The 22,114-nt window shown below is 43.7% G+C and overlaps 1 protein-coding gene across 2 annotated transcripts in view; it reads right to left on the bottom strand.

The window, feature by feature from the left end:
- TBC1D2B (TBC1 domain family member 2B) overlaps positions 1-22,114 on the bottom strand; it is an 82,820-nt gene that overhangs the window by 22,338 nt on the left and 38,368 nt on the right. For both annotated transcript variants that reach the window (XM_046652855.1, XM_046652856.1), the window contains exons 4-7: positions 9,352-9,515; positions 5,990-6,222; positions 4,882-5,277; positions 910-1,020 (exon numbers count right to left, since the gene is read on the bottom strand). In XM_046652855.1, coding sequence (XP_046508811.1) covers positions 910-1,020; positions 4,882-5,277; positions 5,990-6,222; positions 9,352-9,515 — 904 coding nt within the window. The remainder of the gene's footprint in view (positions 1-909; positions 1,021-4,881; positions 5,278-5,989; positions 6,223-9,351; positions 9,516-22,114) is intronic.

Genomic DNA, 22,114 nt, shown 5'->3' with positions numbered 1-22,114 from the left:
CAGAGACTATATCAAAGACAAGAGATGACTTTACGCTATAGGCCACTGGTCATGTTTAAAATGGCCTGCCGTGAGCCCCCCTCTTCCTTTTAGGGGTTCTGGCACAGAAGAGGTACCGGTAATAAGACCTCTGGATGCCATCACATGCATCAGTTCTGGACAGGGTTGAGGTGAGCAGCAGAAACCAGGCTACATGCCAGTTACTGAGGTCAAGCTAAGTGCCACTTGGCACATGGGCCATGAGCAGCCACCCCATGCTACATCAACACTTTTTTAGGATCCTGTGACCTAGGACTAATTCCCATCTGCCACCTTATCAGACAAACCAAATACACTCCTGGAAAATATGCAAGAACAAGGTTTGAGAAGATGCTTTGAGGAATGTTCAAAAGGTATACTAGGTAAATAACAGCTGTTGACACAAGCGTCACTGAATTTCATTGGATTATAACTGTAATGTTTGTGATGTCTGTACACTTTGCAAAGTCCTTTCCAGCCACAATCACATCGGACTCTCACATCAACCCTATCAGGTTCACATAGGAGGCATTATCCTCATCATACCCATTTATAGATATGAAACTGATTCACACAACTCAAAAGCATAAACCAAAATCCAAATAACCTTAATTTGGGAGACCTTAGAATTGTATTTAATTTTTTTTCTATAAACTCCATTATATGTGTGAATGGAAACCACATCTCAGGGCATTTCTCTTTGTCTTCACCAGAGACAAAGTGAGACTAAGTACATAGCTCTGTGCACCACATATATTTCAAATATATTTTGGCATCAGTAACCACAGCCCTCCAAATGGGAGTTGAACTGATTTTAAAGCATAACCATTTTTAAGTGGTTTCTGAATCATATCTCCCAGCAGATAACAGAATATATCCATGCTCACCCACCTTTGCCATCAGATCTCTCTCTCTCCTTTCTGCATTTCTCCGTAGAGCCGAGAGTTCCAAAATTTCCTTATTTAGAAATTTATTCTGGGTTTTATACCCCTGTAGATTATCCTGTTGGAAAAAAAACCCCATCAATTCCTACTGGTAGAATATTGACCAACTGTTCTATATAATTAACATTCTGCTGCCGCACCAATCAAAAAGCCCTGCTGATTAGAAGGCGCTCTAAGGAACCGAAGGTTGGCTGTCAGGCACTTTCTGATTAATCTTTGTGGCCACTCTTGGCAATGGGAGGAAGGCAGGAACTACCACCGTAATGAAGGAGATGGGGAAAATGAATTCATTTAACGGTGGTGATTTTTCTCAACTGACCACAGGAGAAATAGCAGGACATATTTCCTAGATCGACACAAATATTTTATCTACCCGCATTCACTGAGGTGGTACAAAAAGCAATATCTTGCATTCATCTCTTTTTTAACTAGCGGACCTGAACATACTTTCTGTAGGTTCTATTTTTATGTATCCAGTTTATACAGAAAGGGTACACACATATATACAAAGCCCTTAATTAAAGAACCACAGGTAGCAACGAGCACCTACAGCCTACAGTATACAAGGCACTTGGAAGAACACGCTCCTCAACATCTTTACAATGAAAAGTTTCAAACTTACAGAAAAGTTGAAAGAAAAGTATAAGGAACACAATATATCATTCATCTAAACTCGCCAATTGTTAACTTTTGCCACATTTGCTTTATGTTTTTAAGAGATCATCACAAGCTGGTGACAAGTTCTGCCAAGTCCAACCAAAAGTTCAGGCTTGGCAGAGGTGGATGCTATGTGTTAGCTTCAGTCCTTGAAACTCTGAGCAACGAGAGTGAAAGGAAACCTTTGAGACAATCAGGGCAGGGACTCCTAAATGCTCTCTACCAATTCAGTAGTCCATAAATGTGTGTCCCCCCACACACTCTGTTTGAAGTTCTGAGGAATTTCTGATCCCTCAGTCACAGGAAAAATTCTGGTTATGACAGCTCCAAGGGCAGGCCAGGAGTAGTCAAGAAAGGCACTGACTCTTGTGCTGTCACAGGACAGAGACTGTGGTCACTCCCCAAAGATGTGTCTGGAGATGTGCCCCAATCTCCAAACTAGAAACCATCATGGGGGTACACAATTTCCCCTACAAATTACAGAAGAACTGAAAATGTTTCAACGGTCCTTTTAACTGCTAACATGTATGGAACACTTGCTATGGGTTACAGGTGCCCCATGCTAGGCACATAAGATTCTTAATTTCATTTAAACCTCACAACTCTTAGGCAGCCACTCTCCGCATCCCCATTTCCTAAGTGAAGAATTGAGCCATAGGGAGACTGCACAACTACTAAGTGTCAGGGCTGGGAAACAGACCTCTAGAGCCAGGCCTGCTGGGCTCTTGGCCCCAGGTGCTTGGCCCCCCAACTCCCACTGAGCTCTGATATGCATCACACCTGCCCAATCACAAGATATCCAATTTCAAAGCCCAAAGGACTTTCCTTTCTGATCCAAATCATGATGTTCTCCATTCTCCTGGCATCTTAAATACCACAGAATTTATCAGAATCTCAAAATACCACAGAAACAGAAAATGGCCATGTATTAGACCAAAAAAGAAATGTTAGCAAACTCCAAAAAGCAGAAATCTTTACAAGCCATGTACACTTATTATAAAGCAAGAAACAGGATAGTAACAGTAACCATAAAAAAGGATAGCTCCCCCCAACCAATATACACCTAGACGTTTTTTTCCCCACCTAGATATTTTAAATTTGGGGTCAAAGGAAGAAATATGGAAACACAAAGCGAAAGGCAGAGAAGTAAGAACAGACCCCCTTCTGTCCACAGCTCTCCCTCCAGCCTTTCTTCAGTTCTCCCAGTGCCACTGTGGAGGCGGCGTGGGTTAGGTGTGAATGCCTTCTGCACGGCTGAGGGGATGCCCCTACACTGGTAGTAACAGGCTCCAGGCACAGCAATGTCAGAAAACATGAGGTCAGGACCCAGGCAGGACTCACCTATCCCACTCAGAACCCACAGGCCACAGGTAGGTCCCTTAACAACCATTCTGCCTCTTCATAAGCTATGTCACCACTTAACCTGACTGTTGTGGAATTTTGGAGCTACAGGATTTAAAAGTGTAAAGTTGAGAAATGCTGGAGAAAAAAATGTGACTGATTTAAAACCACCCACCCATTATGCTGCAAAAAGACAGGGGTGAAAAGTCTAATTCTGATCAACTCTGTCAGCTGTCTCCAAAAGGAGTTGTATAGAGCCACAACAACAAAGTGACACACTTTCCCCACACACCCAGGCTCGGCTTCCTGTAAAAACTTGCTCCATGTGCTTCCCCCACTGCCCAGCCTTGCGCGCTGCAACCTGGGAACCAAAAGCCCCAGCGTCAGTCTCTAAACACTACAAAAATAGACATCCTTGCAAAATATCAATTTCAGTTGACATTAAATAAGTAGTTGTAACATGGTGTATTACCGATGGGATGTATACTTAGGGTCAGGCATATTCCAGGTTTTATATATAAACAAAACTGACTTTTACTGGCAATACTAACCAAGACCTCTTTTTTTTTTTAAACACGGCTATTTTTGTACTGGATATGATTATAAAGTAATGAGATTTGGGTTTTTGTTGGTTTTGTTGCCCTTATGGCTTTTCTCACTAACCAGTCCTTCTGGCCTCACACATCGACTGGGTGTCGTCACTGACAAGTGGTCACTATGGAGACCACATACACATTACAGGTTACACATTACAAGAGGTTTCCATTATTCCAGTGTTTCTAACTGCCATTGTGGAATTACATTTAAGGCTCCACACATCCATCATTTAGTCATCCTGCTCACTGACACTGCATGAGAGGTACTGCTGGGCATGAAGTAAGTGCTCAGTAATGAACTCAACGGGAGCCAATCTTTGCCCTTAAAGGATGAACTGCATTTGGTGGGGGGGGGGGGGGGGGGGGGCAGCAAACACCCCTGTGTCAAATTATTTGCAAAAAGAGGGTAGTCAGGTGAGGAGGACATGGGGCTAGGTGGGACCTACAGCTACAGACCTGTTTGGGGTCAGCTAGTGTCAATTGGGCTAAACCCAATGTCTCATGTCCTAGGAGACACTTCACCCAGAACTTCTCCAACTCAAGAATTGGTGGCAGCAGGACTTCTACAACCCTGTGGCCTGGCTGACAATGGCCCAAGGCCATTCAGCTCTATACTCAGGATTGGCAGGCTTTCCCACAGGCACAAAGAGTCAGACTGCCCCTGCCTCCTACAAAAGCTGTGTGCTCCTCCTACCTCATCAGCTGGTCACCATTCCAGAGAGTCACCTCTCTGCAGGAACCAGCCTCCCACCCCTGGGGCCAGCCGACTGGGAGGGGAGCTCTTCCCTCCCTTCTCACAATGTCAGGACCCTCCCAGTTTGGGTGCAGGGGACACTGACTCTGAGCAGGCCCTCTTCCCAGGCCTGCCTGACAGCCGGGGTCTACTTTCCCAGCTGACCCCACACGAGCTGTTGGGAACAATGATCCCTCACCTGGCCCCCATTAGGTCCTGAGGCAGGCTGTGTAAATGATGCTGGTGGGTGCATCCATGCACAGAGGGAACAGCCTTAGTAGGTCACATGGAATAATGAAACCCTAAAGATATATAAGTAGAGAAGTCTCTGCTACATGAAAGCAAGGGATGGGAAAGAGCTGAAACTGTTTTGAGGAACGGCAGTATGGCTGGACTTGGACTGTCATTGTCCAAGGAAGTTTCTTAGAAAACTAATAATTATGTGACTACAAGTACTGTTGTACAGCTGTTCTGCTATCACGTCAAATTAGCTCCCTGAGACCAGCAGCTCTAGAGTGACACCAGCAGACAGACTATTAACAGGCTTTTGGATTTCTTGTCACAGTAATCAGGGCCCACGCCCTGTACTTACTTTCAGCCTGTCCAGTTCTAGCTGGTCCCTGCCGGAGGGGGCGGCCGATGGGGAGCCAGGTGCTGAGGTGGGAGAAGACACACTGCCCTCGCACTCACTGAGCTGCCGCGAGAGCTTTATGATGACCTCATCCTTGGCTTGGATGGTCTCCATCAGCATCCCCAGCTGCTCATTGAGCTCGCCCACTTTGCTCTTCAGAGTTCTCACTTCCTGCTGAAGACTCTCTTTTTCCAGGTTGAACCTCTCAAGCTGGCTGGTGAGGCCCAGAATCTGGTCATCCTTTTGGTGCAGAAGTTCAAGAGTGTCCTTTGGGATCCCCTCACAGAGTCGGCTGCTCGTGAAGTACTTGTCGTACTGTGACGACCGCACAGTCTGCTGCAGCAGCCGCACGAGCTCCTGGGAGCCAGAGGAGGACGGAGTGAAGGGTAAGGAGTGCCAGGGAGAGGAGGAAAGCAGAAAATGTGACAACTCTACCTGGAACAATCACTGGAATTTGAGGAAATGAAGAAACTTTACTGGAAACATTTTAATACTGAACTTGCTCTTGAAGGATCTCAAAAATAGAGGAAAAAAAATTTACTCCATAAAGACTGTCTGTAGAGAACAATAATAGGAAAGAGGAAACAACAAGCACACATACTGTAATTAGCAATGCTTCCCTGTAAATGTTCATGCATACTAAAAAACCTGAGCTCTAAAATTCACTGGCCTGCTGAGCAATTCAGTGTAATTAGATCTAACTAGCACAGATGGAAACTGCATTGCTGAACAGGATGTAGAACCTCTTTAAACAAGTGTTAATGGACTCTGGGCTGAAGCTATGTTCAAAGAGACTTAATGTGAGGGCAGCGGGGGGCATGGTGCAGACCACACCCTCCCCTGACCCACTTTGAGGGTCTTCATTCTCCTTGGAAACTCAAATGTCACTGAACAAACGATCAAGCAGAGCAGCAGGGCCTGGGACGGTGGCCACAGAAACATAAAACTTTCAGGGGAAGAGTACCTTCTGGGAAATAAAGGATTCAGAAACACGAAAGCCAGGCTTTGCTCCTCAGGTCCCTGGGCTGCTGATACGGGATGGGACAGAAACGTGAAGAAGAAAAGTTACCTTCTGACTCGACAGGTCTTTCTTTAACCGGTCCAGCTCTTCCTGCTGGTTCTGGACCTGCAGCTGCATTTCGGAGATGGGCTTGCTGGTGCTGCCACTGCCCGAGGTCCCCTCAGCTGAAGGGTCACCACTACTGTGACGATTTTTGTACGATCCAATCATGTCTTTCAAAGGGCGCTTTCCTTTGTAGGGAATGCGTCCAAAATCAAAGGGAAATCCTGAGCCAGTTACTCCTACATAAAAACAAAACTTGATCTTTAAGTACAGGCTAACTCTGCCCTTAGGAAACTGTAACACACAGAAGTATCTCAACTACCAGCCTCCAAGGAGTTCTGCATTCATCACCTAGAGGACATGGGCAGGGAGATGCCTCTCTGCGCCCACCTCATTCTCAATAATAACAAGTCTAAAATCAGATGACTCTCCCCACTGGCTCCTTCCTTATAAAACTCTACCATGTGATCATTCCAAAAGAAAACCTTCTATTGGATTGCTCAATCTTTGCTTTAAAACAAATGAAAAAAGGTAGACTGGTACATTGGCACTAATTAGGAATTTATTACAAAATGGTACCATAGTTCTCTAAAAATGCTTTTGTAATGCTAGGTTTATTTTCCAAAATCTATTCACAAAAGCTCACTATTAAACCCATATGTTCACATCACCATTTTTCCATTTCAGGTATTTTCAGGACCAAACAGAACAGACACAGGCCAGGGAAGAACATGGGTGCTCCAAGCTCCCACAGCATCCTGAAAAACCACATCCCTTCCCCCAGGGCATCTTATTGAGGATGGGCCCCCACCTACGAAGTTAGACAGTATAGGTTCCAAGGGCAGGACTTAAAGACATACTAGGAATCCTTAATTTCTGTTAATCTGTCCTTAGTTAAAAAAACAAAAAAGCATCCAAATGTATGTTTTCTTAATTGTAAACACATATTTTAAAGCATGATGGTATTCCCTTCCTTAAAAATGGGTATTTAAAAATATTCAGGGATCCAAATAAATTTTAGCGTAGATGAATTCAAATATATATTCAAAACATACAGAGGAGACACAAGAGTACATATAGACAGATTGCATTTATATAAAGTAAGAAAACACAAAATAAATCTCTGCTGTTCAGAGTCAGGACAGTGGTTGTCCCTGGGGCAAGGGGGTAGTGACTGGAAGGGGGTCTGGGAATGGAGGCGCCTCCTGAAGTGCTGGGATTGTCTGTTTCTTGAAGTAACTGGAGGTACATGGGTGTGTTCACTTTGTGAAAACCCATCAAGCTACACATTTCTGATTGGAGGACTTTTCTGTATGTTAAACTTCGATTCAAAAGTTCACTTAAGGGGCTGGCCCTGTGGCCAAGTGGCTAAGCTCACGTGCTCTGCTTCGGCGGCCCAGGGTTTCACCACTTCAGATCCTGGGCGCAGACATGGCACCGCTCATCAGGCCACACTGAGGTGGTGTCCCACATAGCACAACCAGAGGTACTCACAACTAGAATATACAACTATGTACCGGGGGGCTTTGGGGAAAAGAAAGAAAACAAAAAAAAAGTTTACTTAAAAATAGAGGGAAAAAAATAAAAAGAAGGGTAGTCCATTCCCCATAAATATAACACAGACTAAAAACTGGTGGGGTGATTCTTGGGGCCATTAAAGGAAACATCCATGAATCAAGCAAGATCAAAGTCCAGAGACATCTTTGTCCCTCCATGTCTTTCACACAGGCTCCCCTCTCAAAGGGATCAGGGGCTGGGCAGAGGCTGAGAAGGCTGCTCCATCAAGAAACTGTCTAGGGTGCTAGGAGTTTCTTGCCTTTCCCAAGTTTCTGAGCCTTTCTCATTCCTCCTTCCCAATCTTGTTCACATTTATCCCTTCCATTTCATTCCTCCAGTCTCCACAGGAAGTCAGAGCCAACAATGCTTATCTTCAATAATTCAAATCCCCAGCCCAAGTCCCTCTGCCTCCAGAAGGCATTCCCAGTTCACAATGAGCCCCTCTCCTGGGTCCTCCCACTGGCTCTGCCATGCATTACTTAATGAAGCATACTCGGCTTGGCCACATTTTACACCAGGTCACACTGGATGGCAGGGTTCCATACTACGATCCCGTGGAACACAAGTAGGCTTCCCCTTAAAGCAAGTCATGGCAGTCCTTTCCCAGGGGACAGAAAAAATACTTCCTTTAGTAAATACTCTCCCAGTAAAGACTTCCTAAAACCCTGCCTCCTACTCCTGCCAATCTGTGCTAGAATCAAGCATAAGGCAAAATTTCAAAATTATTTATTGTTATTTTACATTTAAAACATCAATACAGGGGCCGGCCCAGTGGTACAGCGGTTAAGGTCACACGTTCCGCTTCTTAGCGGCCCGGGGTTTGCCAGCTAGGAGCCCGGGTGCGGACGCGGCACTGCTTGGCAAAAGCCATGCTGTGGTAGGCGTCCCATGTATAAAGTAGAGGAAGATGGGCATGGATGTTAGCTCAGGGCCAGTCTTCCTCAGCAAAAAGAGGAGGATTGGCAGTAGTAAGCTCAGGGCTAATCTTCCTCAAAAAAACAAAACAAAACAAAACAAAGCAACCATCAATACTCCCTCAATGGATCAATGGATATAGCACCAAGAATGGCTGCTAAACACATCAGGCAAAAGGCCGATGGAGAACTGTATGAATGGATCAGGCTGACAACCCTAAATCCTGATTGATCTTAATACCACAAAAAGAGAGAAAACCAGACACGACGTGCTTCTAGATGTGATGCAACAGGAAATACACAGCACCCCTACGCCCCTGCCCAAAAAAAGTACTCGTATCATAATTAAAAGTTAACCTTGAATCTGGGCAGGCCTCTGTTCTATCGACCAGTATACAGGAAAGACAGCGATGAAGGAGGATGTTAAGTTGACCCCAGAGAAGTACAATTAGCAAAATCTGGAACGTGGGAAATTCCTTGGCACAGAGACTCTGTTTCTTCAACAAGCATGGCAAGAGAAAGGGAAGACAAAAAGAGAGCAGGGAGCTGTTCGGACTGAAAGATCTAAGAAGACACAGCACCTAAATACACCTGCAGGCCTTGTTAGCCCCTCATCTGAACAGGCTGACTGTACACAGACATTTATGGAACAATTGGGGAATTCGATAATAAAGAAATAATAAAAAATAAAAATAACTGTCCACAGACTGGACAATTATTTATTCCTTGTTACATCTAATTTTTCAAGCCTTCGTGTTTTATCTCCCACAAAGAGAATGCAACTCCCATTGGGCCTTATGCTTCTAGAAATACCTACTACCAAAGGGTCTGCTACATCACTGGTGAGTAACAGATAGCAGTGGAGAGAATGACAGACAACGGGAGCCCTGTCTATACCTCTGTTTCCTTCAGGGATTGGCTTCTTCCTTTCTTCCTGTACCACAGACTCTTCCAGGTCCTTAGGGCTTGGGTCTAAAAGCTCCCACTCTTCATTGGTATAAAACACGCTCTTCCGACTTTCGTTATGTCCTCTTCCAGGACGGAAAGAAGACATTGAATTTCTAGTGGGCAAAAAGGAAATGCGTTATTTTTTAAAAACTGTAACAGAAAACAATTTCACATATATAGGGTTGGCAAAAATTAAAAGATGTGATAATATCAATTGTTGGTGAGGATATGGAGAAATGGGAACTTTTCAACATTGCTGGTGGGAGTATAAATTGGTACTATTATCATGGAGATTATCTCAGCAATATACAGTTCAGGTGAAGAGGTGCCTGCCCTAAGACCCAGCATTTCCTAAACAAATTCTGGACATGTGCACAAGGAGACACAAATGAGGACATCCACTGCAGCACTATTCATATTAGCAAAGAAAAAAAAAGTGACAGGTATCATATGGATAAATATTTTTTTAATGCTGAAAGAAAAAAGGAAGAAAACTGAAGAATGACATGACATTGTTTTAAATCTTCAAGATAATACTAGTAATAGATATTATCTATTGATATACACATAAGTAGTAAAACTATTAAAAAATCCAAACATCAATGATAATTATCAAATACAGAATATTGCTTACCTCTGTAAAGGGCAAGAAAAGAATGGAATCATGGAAAATAGAGGACTTGAAATGTATCTGTAATGTTTCATTTTTTTAAAAGTGTATCAGACTCTTACTGTTTGCAGATGACATGATTTTATATATAGAAAACCCTAAAGAATACACTGGAAAATTATTAGAAATTATCAACAACTACAGAAAAGTAGCAGGGCACAAAATCAACTTACAAAAATCAGTTGCATTGCCATACTCTAATAACAAACTAACACAAAGATAACTCAAGAATACAATCCCATTTACAACCACAACAAAAAGAATAAAATATCTGGGAATAAATTTAACCGAGGAGGTAAAAAAACCTATACAATGAAAACTATGAGACATTACTGAAAGAAATCGATGATGACATAAAGAAATGGAAAGATATTCCACGCACATGGACTGGAAGAATAAACATAGTGAAAATGTCCATTGTACCTAAAGCAATCTACAGATTCATGCAATCCCAATGACATTCTTCACGGAAACAGAACAAAGATTCTAAAATTCACATGGGGTAATGAAAGACCCCGAATAGCTAAAGCAATCCTGAGAAAAAAGAACAAAGCTGGAGGCATCACAATCCCTGATTTCAAAATATACCACAAAGCTACAGTAATCAAAACAGCATGGCACTGGTACAAAAGCAGACACACAGATCAATGGAACAGAATTGAAAGCCCAGAAATAAAACCACACATCTGGGGCTGGCCCCGTGCCTGAGTGGTTAAGTCCGCATGCTCCCGTCAGCAGCCCAGGGTTCATCAGTTTGGATCCTGGGCACAGACCTAGCATCACTCATCAAGCCATGCTGTGGTGGCAGCCCACGTAGAAGAACTAGAAGGACTTACAACTAGGATATACAACTATGTGCTGGGGCTTTGGGGGAAAAAAAGAGGAAGATTGGCAACAGATGTTAGCTCAGGGCCAATCTTCCTCACCAACAAGCATAAAAAAAAAAACCCCACATCTACAGATAGCTAATCAAGGAGCTAAGAACATACAATGGAGAAAGGAAAGTCTCTTCAGTACATGGTGTTGGGAAAACTGGACAGCCACATGCAAAAGAATGAAAGTAGAACATTATCTTTCCCCATACACAAAAATTAACTCAAAATGGATCAAAGACATGAAGGTAAGACGTGAAACCATGAAACTCCTAGAAGAAAATACAGGCAGTACACTCTTTGACGTCGGTCTTAGAAGGATCTTTTCAAATACCATGTCTACTCTGGCAAGGGAAACAAGAAAAAATAAACAAATGAGACTTCATCAGATTCAAGAGCTCCTGCAAGGCAAAGGAAACCATGAATAACACGAAAAGACAACCCACCAACTGGGAGAAAATATTTGCAAATCATATATCTGACAAGGGGTTAACCTCCAAAATAGATAAAGAACTCACACAGAGTGACATCAGCATCATGGCAGAGTAGACTTGCCCGGGACTCTCTCCCTTCCAACATACAATGAAAAGGGATATCCGTACTCCAACAGAAGACATCCTAACAACACAAAACCTCAGAGAGACATGCAGCCACACGACAGAGGGCAGAGAGGCTAGAGACCCCCTCGGATGAGCTGGAATGGGGTAAGAGAGAACTTCGCTCCCTCCCCTAAAGACTGTGATCACTGCTGCGGGAGGCTCCATGAGGGAAGGAGTCAGGGAGGGGTTGCTTGTTTGCGGGATCACCCAGGACTCTCAAGTGCCCTTGCAGCCTAGAGGGAAGCCTTCTAACAGGGCAAAAGCTTTCGTGTGGGGGTGACCTCATCAAGCCAAGACCCCAGGACCCCAGATAGCAAGAGCTGATGGAGAAATCCTGGAGTGCACGCAGGAGAAAGCACCCCTCACCCCACCTGCTCAGCACAGCTCCAGCCCCTGGGATCTCAGCTGAAGGCAGAGGGCTCAGAATATGTGGCTCTCAACCCCCACCCAGTGGGGACAGGCTGTACCTGCAACCGAATAATATCAGAAGGAGAAAGACCTGACCTTCCAACATCAGATGCTACACCAAATCTCCAGATCAGAGAGAAAATGACAAGCACCAGAACTTAGTCCAGAGGACACAGAAATATGTAAGCTAAACAACAATGAATTCAAAATAGCTATCATCAAAAAACTCAACGAGGTAAAAAGAGAATATAAACAATTCAATGAGTTCAGGAGCTACTTCACAAAAGAGATTGAAACTATAAAGAAGAACCAATCAAAAATATTAGAGATGAAGGACATGATGGAAGAGATAAAACAAAATACGGATTCCCTGAATGCTCGAGTGGACATCATAGAGGAGCGTATCACCATAATGGAAGACAGATGTTGAAATGCTCCAGACAGAGGACAGAGAACTAAGACTAAAAAGAAATGAAGAAAGTCTCCGAGAAATATCCAACTCAATGAGGAAATGCAACATAAGAATTATAGGTATCCCAGAAAGCGAAGAGAAGGAGAATGGAGCAGAAAGCACGCTCAAAGAAATAATAGCAGAGAACTTCCCAAACCTAGGGAAAGAGAAGCAAATAAGTGTGGAAGAAGCTTCCAGATCTCCTAGATTTGTTAATGTAAAAAGACCTACTGCAAGGCATATAGTAGTAAAACTGGCAAAAATGAATGACAAAGAAAGAATACTCAGGGCAGCAAGGGAGAAGAAAATAACTACAAAGGAACCCCCATCAGGCTTTCAACGGATTTCTCTGCAGAAACCTTAAAAGCGAGGAGAGAATGGAACGACATATTCAAAACTTTCAAAGACAAGAATCTTCAGCCAAGAATACTCTATCCAGCAAAAATATCCTTCAGATATGAGGGAGAAATTAAATCTTTTCCAGACAAACAAAAGCTAAGGGACTTTGTAGCCATGAGACACCCCCCCCCCCCCCCCTCCCCCCCCCGGTCCACAACAAGAAATCCTCAAGAAGGCCCGCATACCTGAAAAAACAAAAAAAGCTAGAAAGGGGTCACAAAACTCAGAGTAAGGAGATAAATAGGTCGACAGAATCAGAATAGGATAGCAAATATTCAAGCTTAATGCCTGGGGACAGTTTCCAGGCCACGGTGCAGGAAGGTGGATTCCAGGTGGAGTTCTGCCATGAGTTGATAAGACAGAGTTGGGAATCCCAAGGCAGGTGGAGTTCACAGGGCATAGTACTGGAGAAAAGAGAGCTGTACAGAGAGGTGCAGAGATAGCCAAGGTTCCCCAACTCTTGGGGAACTACGGTTTCCTAAGTCTCCAGCTGAGAACTATCAGGCTTGTGCAGAAGAAAGCTACCCAAGAAAAGGAAAGAACCACCTGAGAGAGGCAGAAGGAACAATCCCTGAGGCTCAGCAGGATTAGTGTCTAGTTCCACTAGCCAGAATGGAAAACCTCATATGTCATGGAGCATCAGATAGAGCACTCAGAAAAAGGCTACTAACATTATCCCTAGACTAAAGGCTGCTCTCATCCCACCTAAAAAAGCTTAAAAGAGAAATTCAAAAGCATCAAACTGTTTCTGAGTAATTAAACTACATTCCAGGACAAAGCTAAAGAATATTTATAGGAATACAAAAAAAATTAGTACTCAGAAAGGTAAAACTCACGCTATCAGCCATTCAATAAAAAATTACCAGGCATGAAAAGTAGGAAAATACAACTCATTACAAGGAGAGAAATTAATAAACAGAAACAGACCCAGAAATGACAAATGTTAAGTAGTAGTTAAAAGTTATAATTGTTTCACCACATTTAAGACACTAGAAGAAAGACTAAACCTGTTAAATAGAGACACGGAAGATGTTTTAAAAAATCCAAATCAAAACTTCCAGAAATAAAATGCAACGTCTATGATGAAAATACCCTGTATGGGGTTAACAGCAGATCAGACATTGCATAAAGAGAGATTAGTGAACTTGACGACACTGCAATAGAAACTATCCAAAATGAAACGAGAGAAAAAAGACAACAGAAATGAAGTAAGGCAGGAAGGATCAATGAGCCATGGGACAATGTTAAGCTTGTAATAATGTCAATGATGGGTGCCAAGAAACTCAATGGGGAAAAGACAGCCTTTTGAAAGAGCAGTATTAGAACTGGTTATCCGTATGAAAAAAAAATGAACTTCAACCGTTACCTCACACCAAACATAAAAATTAACTCAAAATATATACATGACCTAAAGGTAAGAGCTAAAATCACTAATCTTCTAGAGGAAAACATGGGAGGAAATATTTGTAATATTGGGTTAGGCAAAGATTTCCTAAACAGAACACAAAAAGCACAATCTATAAAAGATTAAAATGATAAAATGATAAAATCTTTTTATCAAGATTAAAAGTTTCTCTTCTTTGAAAAATATTTGCAAAACACAAATCTGAGAAAAGCTTGTATTCAGAAGATATAAAGAACTCCTACAACTCAATAATAAGAGGACAAACACCACAATTAAAAAATGAGTAAAAAATTTGAACTATTCTTCAAAGAATATATGCAAATGGCCAATAAGCACATGAAAAGATACTCAACATCACTAGTCATCAGGGAAATGCATCTTAAAACCAAAATGAACCACACCCACCACAATGGCTAAAGTTAAAAACACTGGCAATGCCAAGTGTTGAGAAGAATACAGAGCAACTGGAACTGTCATGTACTGCTAATAGGAATGCAGAATGGTGCAACCACCTTGGAAAACAGCATGGCAGCATCTTATAAAGTTGAATATACACTTAACTAAATGACACAGCAATCCAAATCCCTGGTATTTACCCAAAAGAAATAAAAACATATGTCTACACGTAGGAAATGTAAGTGATTATTCATAGCAGCATTATTCATACAAACTGGATACAACCCAAAAATCCATGAACTGGTGAACAGATAACCAAATTGTGATATATCCAATACTCACTGCATATCATGCAGCAATAAAAAGGAATGCAATATGAAAACACTCAACAATATAGATGAGTCTCAAAAACATTACCCTAAGTGAAAGAAGACAAATAGAAAAGACTACATACCGTATGATTCCATTTATATGAAATTCTTTAAAAGGCAAAGCCACAGTGACAGAAAGCAAATGAGAGGTTGTCTGGGACCAGGGGTTAGGGGAGGGGACCAACTGCAAAGGAGCATGAGCAAACTTTGTAGGGTGACTGAAATGCTCCATAACTCAACTATGGAGGTGTTTATGTGACTATGGCTAATTTCTAAAATTCATCCACCTATACACCTAACATAGGTGAATTTATTGGAGGTAAATTATACCTCAATAAGGTTATTAAAATAAACAAACAAAAAGGAGGAAGAAATGTGCATCATTTGGTTTTCCTGAGGTTGACAAAAGGTAAGGGCAAAAGGCAGCTTCATCTCTAGTGTGAGCCAGGCATTCTCATGTAAAATAGTCATTTCCCAATGTTTATGTTTTTTAAAGCATGATTTTTTCCCTTATTTAAATTTCATTAAAGTGCTTTAAAAATTTGGAAGAATGCAGAGAAATTACTTAAGACACTTTATGTTCCCATCAGTCTATCACAATACACGAATGGATGACTTTTTGCTAATTGTTTTAACGAGGAGTCACCAGGAACCTGGCAATTATACCTGCTTATATGTTTACACCTGAGATATGTTTTCTTACAGCTTATTTACTTGGGACCAAGAGGGAGGAGGCAAATAAACAATGTAAAGCATCTTACACGTGCTATTTATTTTCCAAGTCTCTTCTAGAGTCTGGCAACTTCATAGAACACTGCATAGCAGGATTCTAGTCAACTCCCCACCATAACCCAATGAGCAAGACAGTGTTGTGGCAATGTCTGATTTCACAAAAATTATAGAATTGTGAGGAAAGCTATTTCAAAATAGTTGCTCCGGAAGAAAAAGAAACTCTCACAAATGCCTGACATACTTTTGCTCATTTCTTTGACACAACTGGTCCCTTACTTCGCTGAGCACTGAAACCACTGGGCCCATTACACTATAAAGCAGCAGTGGCCCTGCTTAAGGCAGGGTCTCTGAGCAGCCTTCACTCACATGTGGCACGTTATCCATCATCATCAATGTGAGGAGTTAAATTCTCCTGGCCATTTGCCCTAGCCTTTAAACTGTGCTACTCAGCTCTGGTTCTTAAAGGGTGGATGCAGGAAGAAGGAGAAATAAGAGGGCAGGGAAGACCCCAACACGGCCTGGGAAGAAAGAACAGCTATTTACATGACGCAGAACTTCCACACACCCTCCTTCCCTGAAAGATGGTTTCACCATTACTACCCTGTCTCAAGGCCCACTTGTACAAAAGTCATGCTCTCATCTGCGGCTGAGGGACTGCGGTCGGGGGAGGTACCAACTGCCAAGCCCTGGGTAATGAAAAGAAACAGGACTGGGCTCAAATCGAAAGCCTCTTTAAGCTATAACACTATAGGGCCAATCCCTGTTTTAGATCTTACATGGTGAAACCCAATTCTGTGATTGTGCAAGGGGGTCATTAGAGTACATACTTCTCAAAGCACTATCCTATCTCCTCTGCCCTCTGCAGAGGCCTCTGTACTGACCAGGCATCCTGCCTGTGTACTCTACTTAGAGTTCACGGCCAGTCTAAATGGAGTTCTTCTCCAGGCTGATGTTCCAGGCCATTCTTGGACAGTACCTGCTCCTTAAAGACCCTTCTCTCATTTAACAAACTTTCTCAAGGGTCTTTTGTGTCCTTCCAGGCACCATGATAGGTGCTTGTTTTGTTCAATAAACACTCAGGGTACTCTGATCCAAAATGGAAAGTTAGGGACCACCAGGTAGCCAAAGGCACCTTGACAGCTACAGTATTCAGCCTGAAATTTTTTTAAATGAACACCAGCAATCTATATAACTAACAAGAAAACTTGTTTCCAAGTTTACATATTTCAGATCGATTTCTTCACAAACAGTTTAAAATGTCCAACTAAAACAGTAATAATTTATTCAATCTTAATTTGAATTCTGATAATCAGCTAGAACTTCAGAAGTTGACAGAACTGCTGGGAAACGCCCCATCAAATCCCTCCGGTGCTCACAGCTCCACAAACTCCCTGCACAGGCCAGTTTTGGCCTCCAGCACCACCTTGTCCAGTGCTGGGAAGAAATGGCAGGAGAAAAGCAGGCCACCACCACAGCAGCCAATCAGCTCCCTCCTGCCCAACTACAAACCCCATCAAGGGAAACAAGAAAGATGGGCAACACTAGCCCATAAATGTGAGGCAGCATTTCCTCTTGTACAAATCAACTCTTTGGGTATATTCTCACAAGGAAACATAAATATATGTATAAGGCTATCAGGACAGTGTTATTTGAAATGACAGAAAAGTAGAAATAACCAAAAGGAACTTGTGGGTGTGACTAAATCAAGGATCTTGAGATACGGAGATTATCCTGGTTTATCTGAGTGGGCCCTAAACATCATCACAAGTGTCCCTATAAGAGGAAGGCAGAGACAGATTTCACTACAGAGGAGGAGCAGGTGAGATGACTAGGGCAGCATGGGTTAGAGTGATGGTGCCACAGGCAAGGAGTGCTCACAGTGACAGGAACGGATCTCCCTGGAGCTTCCAGAAGGAACCAGCCCTGCTGACACCTTGACTTTACTCCAGTGAGACTCATTTTGGATTTCTGGCCTCCAAGACTGTAAGAGAATGAATTCGTGTTGTTTTAAGCCAACAAGCTGATGGCAATTTGTTATAGCAGCCAGAGCAAATGAATACAACCACTCTCCAATAAGCTACTGCCCTTCAAACCATGGACTTTGAGAGATTCTTTTTGTTATAGTGTAAACTTCAGCAGGCGTTCAATTTTGGAACATCACGTTTAAAGTTAAAATATATTTACTGCCAATAGAATGACCTGGTAAAGTAGCACTGTCAGAAAGACCCTCTCCAAAATATCCTATACTTTTAGGATGGATAGATGAGTATACCATCCTTCCAATTCTGAAAACATTTAGAGGAAACACCTGATAAAATGATCACTGCCTCAAAAAAAACAAGCATCAAAGTAAAAATATTCTCATCAGAGAACTTTCGGGTCAGCTCTACGGGTTCCCCACCGCCTGAAGGACGGACACCACCCTACTCCTTCACACTGGGCCTCAGCTCCACTCAGTGCCTAAGCTCCTGGCACAGGAACTTGTGAACTCAGGAAACCCTGTTCTGACTTCCACACCTTTGCACAGGCAAGTCTTTGCACTTGCCTTTCCCTTTGGTAGGTCCCTCCATATCCTTCAAGTCCTAAGTCAAAACTCATCTTTACCTCAAAGGATTCCCTCACCAACCTTCTCCCCCACCCCGACCCCCTGGTGCGCCAAGGGAGGCAGCACCATGCTGGGTTTAGCCCTCAACTGCACTGCACAGTGCCTCGTGACAGATGGACTCCTTACCTGCCTGTCTGGCTATCTGTCTCCCTTGAGGTCTGTAAGTACCTCAAAGGTAGGGAGGAATCGCCTCTTATCCAAGGGACCATCCTCAGCACGTGACCCACAGTGGAGGCCGTGGAGTGGGGAGAGGAGGATGCAAAGGTCTCTAGAAGGGAGCACCAGCCTACACAGCCAGGGCAGTGCTTCTCAAACTGTGTGTGGAAACCCATTAGCGGGCCATGAAATCAAATTAAGGAGGCATGAAATCAATTTTGAGGGTCACAATGAGAATTTAACACACTGGAAGAGAAAACAGTTACCTAGCTTTACTAGACGTAACAGTGAAAATTTTATGAAATTTCTGTTTCAGTTTTATGTGCTTACAAACAGTAGACATTTATATATGAACGTATATTATTTGCTCTGGGTTCCCAGTCAAAAAGGTAAACAACACTGTGTTGGAAGGTGACCTCCTTCCCAAGAGGCCACAACAGTACCGCGAGGAACTGTGGCTCCTGGCAGGGAAGGGAGCATGACACAGCTCAGATGGGTGTAGACAGTGCCACGCACACTGTGTACAGGGCAGAGGATAAACAGTCCCCAAGCAGCAGGAGCGGAGAATGTTTCTGCCCCTGGAAGGGTACTGAGCTCTTCATTCATCATTCACTCCTCAAGCAGGTTCTGGACACCCACCACATGCCAGGCACTGTGAAAGGTGCTGGGGATACACTCAGCCAAGACAGACAAGGTCCCTGCCCTCATGGAGCTCCCAAGCTCACAAGGGAGATGGACCATAAAGTACTCAAAGAAATACAATAATTACAAAAGTTACTAAGGGCTTTGAAGGAGAAGCACAGGGTGAGGGGTGGGTGGAACAAGGCTCCCTTGAAAGGTAACCAGGAATAACCAGGAGAAGACAGAGCCTCCCAGCAAAAGGACAACCTAAGGCAGGGGCCTGTAGGGAAGACAGTGCATGTAAAGAATGGAAAAAAGCCAAGAAGGCCTGCAACAGAGGAGATGAGCCTCCTGGACCTCAAAGATCATGTTTAGCGGCACAGCCTTCAGCCTAAAACAATGAGAAGCCTCTGAAAGGCTTGAGGTAGTGGAATGAATTGATTCAGGTCCCTGAGAGTAGGGTCCCTGCAATGGGTGGGCACGGGACTGGCAGAGGATGCAGACAAGTCTCCCTTCCCAGTCCCCAACTCTAACTACAACAGGAGACATGGGCCAATCGCTCCCTTGGGGGCCCTGGACAAGGTACCTAAGTTCTCTGAGCCTGAGTTTCCCATGTCAAGTCAGATGACTACACGTCCCTGCAAGGGTTAAAGGCTTCTGAGTCTATAAGCCAAGTTGTTGTTTCTCATGACTGCAGTGATCCTCAGGAAGCAGTGTCATGCAACAGTGGCCCTGCTGATGGGTAGCCCCTGGAAGAGCGTGGACAGAGTCAAGATCAAGAGGACTGATGGGACAGAACTGCTGAGCACAACCTCACACTCCCCAGGGAGCTGTCAGAGAAGACTGGGCACCAATGCCAGCCAAGGTGCAGAGAGCCCAGCCAACACCCACCATCACGGAAACTCCACGGACCCAGAAGCAGGTCACCTTCCTTCATGTTTCCCTCTCCAGGAAGCCTGGCTTCTAAAACATCAGTGTGGGGCAGCAGCATACTGACTAAATTCCTCATCTTTCTTGGCATAGATAGAGCTGTGCCTTATAACAAGGCAAACCACAAATATCATGTTACAGCTACTGGGCATAAACTCACCAAACATCTGGGTACCTGCTTCAGAGGGCTGGGCCCTCTGCTACAAACTGGGGCTGAAAAGATGACCCACCAGGCATGGTCCTAACAGTCTCCTGGGAACACCAGCCATGCACACAAATAACTATTTCTACCAGAGCTGAGGGGTCAAGAGGGAAGAAAAAACAAAAGGTCAGAGCAGGGCCAGTTCCAGGGCCAGCAAAACACATCTCAGAGGCAAGCCTGGAAGGATGAGCACACCTGCCCAGCCAGCTTGGTCTTCACACTTACCCTCGAGAAAGGCACCCGATCCATCAGATGGATAAAGTGACGATCCACTCCACTCACTGGCTCAGTGAGGCAGGGTAATGACAGTGGCAGCAGGACTGGTTCATGCAACCACCATTTACTGAGCACTTACAATGAACCACACACTGGGCTCAGCAGTTGTTATTGATAATCTTAACACTCAGCCCCCTACACACACACCAATTTACTAACAGAAAATATAAAGCTCAGAGAAGTTAAGTAACTGGCTCAACAACACAGAGCTAATGAGTAGCAGGGCTGCGATTCTAAAACCTATGCTGACTGCAAAGAGCACTAGCCACAGGGTGACCCTACTCCTGAACTGAGGGAAAGCTAGGCCGTGGGAGCTGCCAGTCACACGTCAGGCACAGCTCAGCACCAGCGATGGACTCACAGTCCAGGCCCACAGAGCCCTGCTCCCTGCGGTCACATAACCTGCAGCACTGCTGCAGCCTAAGCACACCTCCCACGCACACCCATCTTGCTCAAACGCTGCATGGGCACCAGGGCACGTACTCACCGGGTGCTCAGGTATGTGCTTTCCATTCTTGCTCACACACTCCCACTCCCACTCCCGAGCATGCACACTCATACACATGGACTGGCCAGAACTTCACAGGAGAGCTAATTCTATTACCTCAAGTGACCTGGACTGCTGGAAGGTTAATGAACAAGTTGGTTATAGCAGGAAACCATTTAAAAATAACTTAAAACAAACACATGCACCTATAAAGGCACAGATGTCTGTTCGCTGATTTGCCAATCTCCTGATGCAGGCCAGCCAAGGCCTCTTCCTCGTGTCTGGGGCTATGGACCCCAGTTCCCTATTATCTTTCTTGGATAAATCACATCCATGACACATTGTCTAACTTTTCCAAATTTGTTCAGTTTTTTTTTAAAGTGGAACAGCAACTTACAGTTGTGAAACAATCTAAGTATAGAATCTTTACAGGTTTTAACACTTTTTTCCTCTAATCTTTTGCAACTGTGTTACCCACATCCTGACAGCAATTTTTTAGTGACTCACCTTATTAAAATCTCCCCAAGCGTTCAACTTCTTTTTCATAGGAAAAACAATTCCTTTTTATACATTAGGGATTTACTAAGTATTTCACCAAATTACGTAACAAGCACAACAGGCATTAACTAGTTAGGAACAAACCCAGCTGACTCTTGGTGAGTTGGTGACTGGCTGGTGGGAGCTGAGGCACATGGTGCCCTGCAGGAGTACTTACTGAGTGTCAGGTGCTGCTCAAAGCAGTTTATATGCATTAACTCATCATCATCATGTCAATCTTCTGTTATTACTCCCATTTTACAAACAAGAAACAGAGGCACAGAATGTTAAGCAACTTACCCAAGTTACCCAGCTACTAAGTCACGGAGCTGGGAACTGCACACAGGCTGTCTGGCTCTTAATCACTACGCTACACTGTGCACAGTTGATAGAAGATAACTCCTAGTGACATTTAACCCTGAATGTAATCCGTCAGTTGTTAGAAACAAAAGTACCATGTGCTCACTTTCCTAGGGAGGATGCCCTGTAATCACCCATAGCTCAAAGAGCACCCAGTGTTACAGGTCTGTCTCCCTCTCATTGCATTATCTAACTTTGAGGGCAGATGAGACTAGCTAGGTATGAAAATATGGCA

Source organism: Equus quagga, chromosome 2, assembly GCF_021613505.1.
Source record: "Equus quagga isolate Etosha38 chromosome 2, UCLA_HA_Equagga_1.0, whole genome shotgun sequence".
In the NCBI taxonomy this organism is placed as follows: domain Eukaryota; kingdom Metazoa; phylum Chordata; class Mammalia; order Perissodactyla; family Equidae; genus Equus; species Equus quagga.
Note: the sequence above shows the minus strand (reverse complement) of the source record. Positions and strands in the feature narration are given on the sequence as shown.